The sequence below is a fragment of the Lissotriton helveticus genome, chromosome 1_1 (assembly GCF_964261635.1).
Source record: "Lissotriton helveticus chromosome 1_1, aLisHel1.1, whole genome shotgun sequence".
NCBI classification, from domain to species: Eukaryota; Metazoa; Chordata; class Amphibia; order Caudata; family Salamandridae; genus Lissotriton; species Lissotriton helveticus.
This window is the reverse complement of record NC_136057.1, coordinates 997,712,158-997,725,162: the sequence shown is the minus strand read 5'-3', so window position 1 is coordinate 997,725,162 and position 13,005 is coordinate 997,712,158. Positions and strand designations below refer to the sequence as shown.

Below are 13,005 nucleotides of genomic sequence, written 5' to 3'. Positions count from 1 at the left end.
CATAATTATCAGTTTAGTTTAATATATTTTATTAACCTTTTTAAAAATGAAAAAAAATGTTATGTTAACATTTAATAACAATAACGAAATTGTTGTTAATTAATTCTGTGCATTCCTTATAATAATTTTAAACACAAAATTAAAACTTCAGAAAAATAATGTAATTTTAAATGCAATATATTCTAAATTATAATGTTTAAACATGTTGAATTATATTAATCGTGCTGCAACTGTTTTATGTTATTCTGCATTAAAAACAAATATATACTATTAATTAAGATTAATATTTGGCACACAATTTTTTTTCAGATAGCTTTACAACTTTAATAAATGATTACATTTTTTCCTATGATTTACCATAGGATGATCTCTGTCTCAGTAGCGGAGATCTCTTCCTTTATGTGAAAAGTTACAAGTAGTAACTTTAAACTCGTAAATTAAGATCCATCTGCTGAATTGAAGCAGTGTGAGCATGTAAGTCTACACTTTTGAACAACTCTACACTCGTAAATGGTGAATTCCAAAAAAGCAGCTTTATTACTCAAAAGAATAAGAGTAAACTCAAGGTTTTAAGTGGGCCAGGTTCGTCCGGGTCTGAGACACCGAAGTAATTAAAAACAGACATCGAAACAGGTCCCTATTGGACCGAGAACTTTACAGGCAAAAACACTGAATGATTTCTGAATAGTGTATGTGAGAAACATTAAGGTAATCCATATCAGCGATTTCATTCATGTTTACGTTTCACATGTTTTATTTAATCATAAACTTGTATTCCCTTAGAGTGTTTGCTATTTCCAGGATGATGGGTTTCTGTGTTTTTTCATGTAGCCTATTACTCTTGTATAGTGCATATTTTGAACTGAGTGACCTCAATGTGCTTATAACAGACTAAGATTGAGAGCTTGGGAGTGAAGGCAGTGTGAGTTCTCACGGCGCTGGTCAGTGGATCAGAAAGGTGTCATAGTAGATGGTTATCCCATTATTGGCAGAACACACAGCGTAATGATCATGTATTCTAGTTGTGGTTTTGCTTCTGTGCACATGTATATGAAGGAGGCAAACAGTTGCCAAAATACTGACAAGGCAAAAGTAAAAGATAATGTAGTGCTTACAGGTGAGTGGGTGTGTTGTGCGTTTGGGGGTGGTGAAGTGAGGTGATGTAAGGTCGTGCCTTCAACGGAGAGTACAAAGGGTGCTGAAGAGGAAAGAAATGAAGTGTAATATATGGATGGAGATGTGAAGAGAAAAAGGTCATACATGTCTAACATTGAGTGACAATAAGGGGAGCTATTTCACATTATTGCAGGAGTACAAAAAAGCTATCTTAGGAGCTAAAACTGCCCATTTCTCATCCAAAATTCTAGCAGCAGAGAACCAATCGAGAGAAATATTTACCATCGTTCATGATTTAGCCTTTTCAGAGAGGATCATTTCTAAACCTCCTCCTACTCAATCCTTGTGTGACTCTCTGAATCATTATTTTTTGGACAAAATCTCCAATATCAAGACCAATATCCCTCCCCCCTCCGCTATTTATGTTGATCCCCTTCCTCCCACTGTCCAACCTTGTTTACTTTCGATCCCCCCTCTCACGGAAGAAGTGTTTCTGGAAACACTCCTTAAAGTAAAGTCAGGCTCCCCAGCCGATATTTGTCCGGCCCGCATTCTCCAACGGATTTATTCCGTCTGCACTCAGCCCCCGATCACCTTCCTCAATAGTTCCCTTGCACAAGGGGTTGTGATCCCTGCTCTCAAATCGGCCACTATTGTGCCTATTTTGAAGAAACCTGGCGCCGATCCATCCACCCCAATTAACTACCGGCCCATCTCCTTGCTGCCCTACCTGGGCAAGGTGCTTGAGCGCCATGTTGCCTCGGCACTTAGTGCCCACGTGGAAGCAACTGGGGGTTTGGCGTCCTGTCAAGCAGGTTTTCGGCCAAGGCACTCTACCGAGTCCGTCGTGGTGTCGGTCCTGAATAACCTCAGGGAGGGCTTGGACCAAAATAAACATCAGGCCCTGGTGCTCCTCGATCTTTCCGCCGCTTTTGATATGGTGGACCATTCCATCTTGCTTTCACGTATCGGAGCGGCGGGAATCGGGGGCTCAGCCCTGGTCTGGCTCTCGTCCTTCCTGCAGGATCGCACCCAGGCGGTCCGGCTGGGGGAGTTCACGGCAACCCCACTTAAGATCACTTGTGGTGTCCCCCAGGGTTCCTCTCTCTCTCCTCTTTTGTTCAACCTCTATATCTACCCTCTTATTTTCGCACTTCAGCAGCTGGAGGTCACTGTATATAACTATGCAGATGACCTCCAGCTCGTTTTCAATCTTTCCTCTTCTTCCCACGCTATCTCTAATTTTCAAACTATTATGATTTTCATCAGGGACTGGATGAGCCACAACCATTTGAAATTGAACCCGGACAAAACCGAGTTGGTCCTCACTGGTGGCTCTTCCAGTCCCTGGAACTCTTCCTTTTGGCCCTCTTCCTTTGGTTCCCCTCCTATTCCCTCCTCTACAGTCAAGACCCTAGGTATTAAAATGAATAATCACCTCACCCTTCACTCACAAATCAGCTCTGTTGTCTCTTCTTGCTTTCTTATTCTCCGCACTATTCGCACTGTCTCCCGTTTCTTCTCCCCCCTAGCACTTAAGTTGATTATGTCTGCCCTTGTGATCTCCCGGCTGGACTATGCCAATGCCCTGTACAACGGCATCCCGGCCTACAGCCTACGTAAACTTCAGCTTGTGCAAAATCAGGCAGCTCGGCTGGTGTACGGCCTTTCTCGCTCCTATCATTCTACACCACTACTGAAGGCGCTACACTGGTTGCCTATTCGGCAACGTTTACTCTTTAAAACCGGTTGCATGGTTTTCCAGGCACGCCAGGGTACGGCCCCTGCTTTTATCTCCTCCTTGTTAAAGGAATATGTCCCCACCAGACAGCTCCGATCATCTTCCCAATCCCTTCTACAGGTACCTCGCTATAAGAGGAAAAAGTGGGGAGGGTCCAATTTTTCATTTTTGGCACCCACTTTTTGGAATTCCCTCCCCGATCATCTACGAGCGATCAAACACTACTCCCTCTTCCGTAAGGGCCTGAAAACCTTTTTGTTCAGTCAAGCTTTCCCACAGTAAACATTTTTCCTTTACTCTTTTTTGTCTCTCGGCTCTCGCCTCCCATGCCTCCTAAAGCGCCAAGAAACCGTTTGGTGTACGCTGCGCTATACAAATATTTTAAATTCAAATTCAGTGATTGAGACACAGTTTCAGTATTAATTATTTACAACAAAATCATTGACAAAGCGAATAGTCTTGGCTGGTTTTAGGTGTACATCAGTTGGTGTGTGATATATCTGAATACAATAACAGAAAGCTCAGAGAGGCACCAACATACTGCTTGGGTGGTTCACTAAGGAAATCACATAAATGTAGTATGCATATTTAAGCTACCTCCTTAATTACATACGCCATACCCCTTTTAGAGGCCCCTCTACTTCATCCCACTTAAAGTACTGAGTAAAATTACACATGTAGATTCACTCACATGTAAATGTACCTTCGTGAATAGGCCTCAAAGTGCCTTAAAGTCCCCTCCACCCCTCACCACAGAACATACTCTGACACATGATCCCCTTTAGCAGGTTAACAGGAACACTACCATTTGTCATTGCTTTTGTTTTGTTCTGTGTTGTTTTAGGAGTTTATTAACCCTATTGTTGCAAAAAGTAAATTATACCTATGGATAACAAAATACCTCCATTTTGGTGGGAGGATTGTGAATCCCCATTTACAGAGTTTTGTGATGCGTCTGTGATGATTTATTGCTCTCCGGTCTCACAACTGCATTGTTTGTGGTATTGATCTTTGCACTGTGGGCTTCTGCTGTTTTTAAGGATCAATTAGGGATCCCAAACAGTACATAATGTGCACAACTAGGTGATTATTACTTAATGCCTATTGTGATGTTAATTTTCCGCTATTTGAAATCCCAGATTTACTGTAAAATTAGGTATGTTTGTGATTATTCCACTACTTGCCAATACCCACCTGGACAGTCAGGAGGCCTAGTGAGACAAATTTTTCATCACAGACTAGATACCTGTTGATCTGGTTAGAACACATCCTTAGTACTCATTAAGGGTGTATGGAGGACCACCTGTGGCCCTCTAGAAAATGTATGACAGCTACCAAAATAAAAAAAATAAAAGTTGCCGCACATAGTTTGAGATTTGACTTAATATATGTAGTTTGTATGGGACAGACCTTAGCACTTAGTTGGCAACTACTTCTAAATTCTGAGTAATATTATAGGCCTAAAAGTAATCTTTAGCTAATCATCAGAGACAGCATTATTTGCTTCCTTTTAAAACACTTTTCGCTAGAATTATCCATTAGAATTAGCATAAGAAAAACTTTTTAAGAACAAGTGACAAAAATGTCAGTGTAAATGTTACACCTGTTTATACCTTCAAATAAAGGGATAAATATTGGACAACGTCTGTTTTCTCTGTTAAAGACTCACAGTTCACTAGCATCGAAAATGGCACAACATGTTTGCTCCTCCATTTGTCACCAAGTCAGAACATTCAGATCAGTTGCCTTGAATATATAGGTATTACAATGCCTCATTGTTTCCTAAAGACATCATGTCCAATTCACAATGCACTCACAGCACACCTTAGTGTGCGTGCTGATATTTCACTAGGCCGTTTGATTTGGCCCCACTGCACTGTTTGGTCCTGAAGAAAGCCTATTTAAGTTGTATTGTAATGCTGAAACATGTAGACCACCACCTGGATATTAAAGATCAAATTAGTCTTTACAATATTCATCTTGCTTTTTAACCTTGCCCTGGGACCTCAAGAATAAAGCTGTTCTATCTTGATGGAGGATCCTATAGGCAATTTTACTTGCACTTTATTCCCACTTCCTTCCACAAACCACCCACTCCGCTATAATCAGGCTTCGAAGCACACCAGGGTTGTATTTGGCTGCCCAGGTGGGAACCCGATGATGAAGCATGCCACCAACTAGCTTAGTGGGTGAAGGTTCTTTTTAAAACCTAATGTTTTTTCCCTGTGTTTCTTGAAACAGTGCTGCAGTGTTTGTGGATTCTACCTGCAGGGTCTGTCCCATTTGTTGATTGGTAACATAGTAATAACACATGTTTTCCACTGTTCTGAGATGTAATACTGAAATTATTGTAGCATTTCCTCTTAAAAATTCTGACAGATTTTGCCTGATCAATTTTGTGCTGGGAAAAAGCATGATAGTTTTGCACCAGTTGGAATCCTGATAGAAGTGCAGACTTCAGGGCAATAACCCAAACTCCACATTTTAGACATATATATGTTAAGGTGTGCTCCAAAATCCTCACTCAGCCCCACCCCTTGCTCTAAACAAGAATCCACCATTAAAAACACTTGCTCTTTAAATAGCATTTGGATTTTTCACAACACTATGGGCCTTACTTATGAGAGGTTTGGCTGCCGGAGCGGCACTTTTTTTTTTACGCTTCGGCATCGCAAGCTTTTCAGTCATATCTATGAGGTCATGCAAAGCCACTTTGCGTGGGTTTGTATGGCCTCATAGAAAAGTAGTAAGACAAAGCAGTGCAAGTCGCTGTGTTGCCTTACTCTGCGTCAAGGAGCCATTCCGTGGGTGTTGTGGTGGGTTTTCAAGCAACACCCATGGATTTTTAAGCTGCCCCAGATTTACTTAATCACCTAACCCTGAAGCAGCACCAAAACTGTATGTCTACCCAAGCAGGTGTAACAAGGAAAATATTGTTATTTCTCCTTGTTTTTTCCTCTTTCCATATGTGCTGCATTCTGCAGCACACATAGAAAAAGGAAAACGCCTCTCTGGATTGTTTTTGAGCTGGAAGGGGCCTGTTCCTGCACAAAAATAATACTGCATGCAATGCAGACTGCCTTGCACCTTGGTGCAAGGGTGCCTGAGTTGGTGCTAGGCAGCAAATTGCGCGCCAATGCAGGGGGAAAGGACAGGAATGTGCCATATTTCATAAATACAGTGCATTGCTGCCCTTACACGTTGAGGTAGGGCAGCACAGCAAGAAGATTAGCGGCAATGCTCTATACCAATTTCTCGTAAATGAGGGCATATGTCATTTAGGAATTAATTTCGCTTGACGGTACCTCTACTATCAAAACTGATACAGCACCATTGGCTGAATAGCTCCACAATGTAGAATGATAATTCATTAAAACAAATCAATAGCTAGTTTTATTGAAATGGCGGCTATTATTGCATGTGTGATAACTGCTAATTCCGTTGCGAAATGAAAACCCCATCAAACTTGAAATGCCTGTGAAATCATGATTGCATACCACCGTCCACCCCACTGTGCCTATGAGATTTAAACATCTCGAGATCATGGCATAGAAAACCTTCACTGGTGTATCACACACAGTCAGAAATGGTTTCAAAATTGTCAATCAAACTACAAAAGCTCTAAAACTGAAGAAAGTGTTCCGACCTCCTTGAGAAACCCAAAATATGTGGAAATCCGGTCCAGAGCAGATTTCTGATGATTTTGAATTGTACTAGTCAGTGGGAATGCCATCATGCTAACCCCACGATTTAACACAATTTATTTCACCACTAAGCAGCGTTAACACTTTTGTACAAGGCAATGATAAGTGTATCATACCTAGAGCTAGAAATCTGATACAATATGTGCAGATTTCCCACAGGAAATTTCTGCAATCGAATTGGAATTAACAGAACAGGGTAAAAAAAAAACTGCCTCCTTTCAGGAAACCCTGCTTGAAGGCAATGGGATTGGGAATGTGAGCAGCTGCAGAGTGCCTCTTCCTTAGAGGTAAATCTGAGGTCCCCTTATATTAATGGAATTACCACCTGTAAAACTGGATGTAGCTGGAAATTCTGTTAATTGAGCTGTACATTAGCAAAAAAAGCCATTTTGGGTAAAATCCTGCTTATAGATTTACTGTTGATATGGTGCAATGCCAGAGATGTCTACGTGTAGTGAATATTCCAGTTTTGTTTCAGAACTGGAAGCTCCCTTCTTAGTGGTAATTATATTTCTGCTAGCCACCCTGTAAATCGGGCCTAAGAACTTCTGTTAAGATCAGAGAGCTAAACATCAACTAGTTCAAGAATAATTAGATTTTAACTAAGGGGCTGATTCCGATCTCACTAGAAAAGCCCTCCATACGACTTGGATCTGGAGGGCTTTCCAAGCGAGACATGCTCCGTGAGTCCGCACAAGCGAGTACGACGCTGCCGTATGCTAATGGACTCGGTTCGCTCAGACTCCCATTGAACTCTATGGGAGCCCGTGTACAGACGTGTACACAGGCTCCCATAGCAGAAAAGGAGTGGGTGGGGAAAAGCGTACACCCTGTGGCGGGTACCCCATGGTGCCCGCCTCACTGTGCATGTCTGGATTGGGGGGACCCATGGGCACACCCACGTGACAGATTCGGAGTGACCCGGGTGAAGGGGGGGCCTGCTATGGCCCCAAGAAGTACGCTTCCGACAGCCGTTTTGTCTCACTGACACCGAGGCGAAGCAGCTGTCCGAATCGTACATCGTACTCGCTTGGCCAGAATAAGGCTCCATTGCGAGTCACAATTATGCTACGAACGAGCCGTATAGACAGGTTTGGGTGCCGGAAACGATTTGGTCAGTGGGAATGTGATCTTCTTGTACGATTCTGACGTAAACAAGGGCTACGAATCAGATCTGGGAAAGCCAAATCCAATTCGGAAGCCTTCGGAAAGACATTGGAATCAGGCCCTAAATCTTTCTTAGGGGTGTGCCCCATCATCTGAAGAATGATGTGACGAGACTGAAACTCCTTGCCTCTTCTTATACAATTCATAAAGAGACTAAACACCTGCTGCAGGAACTGATGTCCAGGCACACATGAGTACAATCAGTGTATAGAAGAAACCCAAACATTACAAAGTCCTGAACTGAAACCCTCACAGTTATGAAATATCTGTAAATATTACATAATGCAAATCAGACACTAGATAGCAGACTGCCAGTGAATGTTACAAAATCACCATCTAAACTTCACAAGACTAAAGATTTCAAATGTGTGTTGCAAAATTAAGAGCAGAATCCATTACGAATTTAGAAAATCAGTGAAACCAGGAACTGAATCCATCTCACCAGATAATATCTGTCAAGTTTTTTTTAGACACAGTTTCACCTGCCTCCGTTGATAAAAGGAGTAATTCACAGGGAACACCTTATTTCAGCAGACGCATTACATACCCGTGTTGCCATCTATATATGTGGGGCCCCGTAAAGCCCAGATTATAGTAGCAAGGATATGATGGGGGAGAAGGGTGGAATATGTCATTGAGACCATCAAATATACAATTGCTTTCTACAAATTTTACATAAAAAATATTAACAGTTCGAGTTTGTAGCCAAATGACAAAGCTTGGATCAGAATCCCAACCTATAAGTTCAGAGGTCTCCCATTGAACACTCACCTCCCCCCACCCCTCTTAGTGTTAGAAAATCAAGTGATAAATCCTACGCAACTACTGAATATCTCTGAGTCTTACAAAATCCATAGACAATTTTCATACTCTCTGTGCATGTTACAAAATCCACATCTTAATCTCACCTAATTGCATACTTATTCTTGATGTACTCCATCTGGAAACAAAATTCTAATGAAAAATTGCCAACCCTAGAGCTGAAAGCTATTAAATTACAGGCTATAGGTGCAAATGAGGCAAAACATCCATCCTATCCAATAAGTGAGCCCATTGACTTACCGCAAGACCAGGAAGCCCGGGCTCTCCAGATTCACCCTGTTGAAATGGAGAAATTAAATTGTGGTTAGACATTGGTACTAACACCAGATTCACCCAGTGAACAGCTTTTCCTGCTTTGAAGGTGAAGGTCTAAGTGTAAAATTCGAAGATTTGTTTCATTTTTGAAATTTTAAATATAGCACACAGAATTATAGGAGATCTAAGTACACAAACCCTCAATGGAAAAGATGAAAGATGTGTGCTGCATACATTTTGAAACCAATTTCCAAACACTTGGTGTACATCAAACACACATTCTATTTACAGTTTTACACAAGTTACTCATGAGAGGTAGACATTTAAATCATAATCCAAGAGACTTATGTAGACTTAAGCCACACCGCCCCCAACACACATTATCCAGATTTTTTCATATGGTGTGTTCCTTCACATCATGACATATCACAAAATTAATGAAGGCAATTAATGTTTTATTGAGCCATATATAACAGTTTGGAGTGCTGCTGTAAATTGATGCAGTCATCTACCTTTTGCAGTGATGGAGAATGAATCATGTGCCATTGGCATTGTAGGTGTGTGTTATGAATTATCCTACTGCGTGCCACAGATGGGAATGTTACAAAACCTTTAAAATATTCAAGTTCATAGTGAAGAGGCCCTTCCTGTTTCTAAAAGGGTTTTTTAATAAAACATGATTACGTCAGAAAGAAAAGGTCCACTACAATGGAAAGATTCCGTAAAAATGTAATTGAATTCACGTTGAACAGGTGATCCATTGATGAGTAATTTAAGGAGAAAAAAATAGACTACCCTCTCTATTTTCTTTCTCACATGTGTAGTACCCGGCTGGGTCCCCTGTGAGTATTCTTTGTATTTCTTTCACTTGACTGGTGTATTAAATATTTCACGTGGCTGTGCAATCACTTTCAGGTAACATATGGCCTTTTGCATTCCTCACACATATTGGAGTCACTCACAGTATCTCTAGTGACACTTTCCTTCTTTGAATCATAGATGTCCCTACATCCATAGGTCCTGAAGAGACCCTATATCATAGGAAGGGTTGAAACGTCGTCGACAACCATGTTTAAGTGAATCATTTGATCAGCTCTGACTATTGTACACAATGGCTGTGATCATTGTAAAACTATTGATGGTCGCTGTTATTTGTGGAAACCAATTCACAAATGTCATAAACTCACAAGTTTCTGTTTTTTAGTTCCAATTACACTGGGGACACCTAGCACTATCGTTTTTTCCTTTATGTATATATTCATACACTCTTTGAAACATAAAAGATACATTGGAAGTACAGCTGTAAGTGTTCTCGGTCTCCTTTCCTTCAGACATCGATATAACCCATAATCATTGCGATTGTGCATAAAATTATCAATATAGACAAGTATCTTCTCGCAGGAACCACTGTTTCTGTCACATACTTTCAATGCTCGGTATCATTCTAGACAAGGTCTACCCAATCTTCCTAAGCAACCCCAACCAAGCCCATGACATAGCCGCCTGTGTTTTGCCATGGACCGATTACTACAATGGCCTCTACAAAGGCTTGCTGTCATAAGTCCTGGCTTAAGTACAGTGTGTGCTGCAGGGCAACTGAGTTAGCACCTGACAAGAGAGATCAAATTTCCTCCGCACAAAGAGATATCCATTTGATGGTGGTGATTTTTTTTTTTTATTTGAATGCCTTTGTTTGATTTACAGAGAACTGTGTGCACCTGCGTCCTTGGAGTTAAATGCTCTCTTCTGCCCTTATGTTCTGACGGGTTCTGTCTGTTCAAACAGTTTTCTTTTGAAGCCTCCAAGAATCAAGCATGAGTGCTTGAATGGAAGGTTACTCACATATATACGACTCAGGCATTGGAGGCAACGGATGCTCATGAGCAGACTATTGTCACGTTTCAGAGTTGAAGACCAATCCAAAACCCATTATGTCTCTGAATACCTGCACTGGTGAGCGAAATGGAATAGCCCCCTGACGTAGCAATTGGCGTAGAAACAAGGAAGTGAATGAGGGAGAAATCCTGGACTGGTTGTTTCAAGAATCATCTGTTGCAGGTGACTGTACCACACTTTCTAGATGTTTGAGATTGGTGGATCTACACCATCTGCAAGACAGAGGGGAGATGATAAGTATTAGGTGTGGGCAGAATTTTTAATTCTACAGGGTGGAGTTGGAGGTATTTTGTAATTTACGTTGCTCATGTAACACAAAATTACTAATAAATTCTGCCGCTCCACCCGTGGAATTAAGCACTGGTCATGTGGTCCATTGGAGTTTAAATGACAGAACTCAACGGCTCCTCTAACCCTACAGAACACAACAAGTGTAGAGAACACCCAATAACCACAGGAGGCGAAGGCGGGAAAGGGGCGGTGAGGTGACGCATGCTGGGATGCGTGATTGCTTCGTGATGCCTGACTGAGGCCATGCACCACCCAGGCCCTGTTGCTGCTTCCTCTTCCCTCTGCCATTTTTTATACTCTCTGTGAGAAGTTACTGCCTGCAGTCTCACATTTAGATACTGTGGGCCAGATGTAGGAGCCTAAATACCGGTCGGTAACGGCCGATTTCGGCCGTTACCGACTGGTATTTAAGAATCGGCATGTAGGGGCACATTTTTACAGAATCGGTAAATTTACCGATTCTGTAAAATACCGAATCAGTATTTTTGCCGATTCGGTAAATCTCAGATGTAGGTGGGACTCTTCTGAGTTCCAAAGGCCCTACAAATTCGGTATTTTACCACCCAATCCAATTGAGTGTTAAAATACCGAATTCAGGTGTGCATGCACATGTGTGCATGCACACCTATGCCATGTGACAGACAGACATGCCCTTAGGGCATGTCTGTGTGCCACATGGCGCACATGCCTATTTTTGGGGTGCCAGAGAGTGTCAAAGTGACACCCCCTGCACCCTTGCAGAAATCGGTATTTACCGATTCGGTAATTACCGAATCGGTATTTCCCATTGATTCCTATGGGCTTCACAGCCCATAGGAATCAATAGGAAATACCGATTCGGTAATTACCGAATTGGTAAATACCGAATATTACCGATTCGGTAATTCCACATCTGGAATTACCTACATCTCCCCCCTTCATATTTACCGATTCATAAATACCGAATCAGTAAAATTCGGTATTTATGAATCGGTAAATACCACTTACCTACATCTAGCCCTGTCTCTTCCTTCCATTAGCGGTGTCTGTCCAGTGATCACTCCCACTCTGGGCTTGTTGCACTCCATCCTGCGAATCATGGCCTCTTTGGGGCATTTCGGCCGCTAGCAGAAAGAAACCAGCAGCCGCAGCTCCTCCGTTTTTATGATATTAACATGTTTTACTATTATTTTATTTTTCCTTTTGAACACTGGCCAGACAGCAGTGGGGTGGTGCTTCTCCTTCTTAACCGAGGAGCAGACGCTGGTGGTAATAGCTGAAACATGTTGATAACAGAGAAGAACTATATCCATAAAGCAAGCCTTGCCTTATTACTGCAGACAGGGAGGTTTTATATGTTAATGAATTGTATTAGGGAAGAGAAAAAAGTACATCAAGCTTAAGGCTGAAACTCCACTTGGTCTGTTGCTAACGGTGGAGAGGTTCATTACTTTCATGGTCAACACAATAAACAGTAACTTTCTGGTTCAGCTTTCTGCTCCCAAACTATGACAGCATGTAAATTGTGATCAGATACCATACCTTAGGAAGAGTAGAAATTGTTTGCAAACATTATGTTAGATGAATTGTCCTTAACGGTTTAACAACCTTGCATCTTAGGGCCTTTTCATTCCAGGATTTTAATGCATCATTTCTTTGTCAGAAACTCCGGTAGCCCTAAATATCAGTGGCACATAAGTGCAAAATAATGAATTTAAGACGTTTGTGGGCTTAGCAGATTTTATAGAGGCTGATGTAAGTGGATATGGGATGGCTTTAACGCAAACTTCAGAACTGGAGAAGTAATGCCTCTTTGCTCCAATTGATGGTAGAACACCGCACTAATACCTGGGTGAGAATACTCCTAGATCATGAGAAGCACTAATCTCCCAGCATACCAGAGCACCAGTGGCTGAAACAAAGATGTATCGTATCACCCCTGTTGTTTAATGTCTATATTCCAGATTTGCATCAAGCAGAATATGAAGGATATTCCCTCCTCCAATGTCGGGTTGCAGCATAATAACACATGTG

The 13,005-nt window shown here is 41.6% G+C and overlaps 1 protein-coding gene across 1 annotated transcript in view; it reads right to left on the bottom strand.

Annotated features, from left to right (window-relative positions):
- LOC144763327 (uncharacterized) overlaps window positions 1-13,005 on the bottom strand; it is a 1,153,250-nt gene that overhangs the window by 255,579 nt on the left and 884,666 nt on the right. The window contains exon 79 of the mRNA XM_078648815.1: window positions 8,791-8,826. Within this exon, the coding sequence (XP_078504941.1) occupies window positions 8,791-8,826 (36 nt within the window). The remainder of the gene's footprint in view (window positions 1-8,790; window positions 8,827-13,005) is intronic.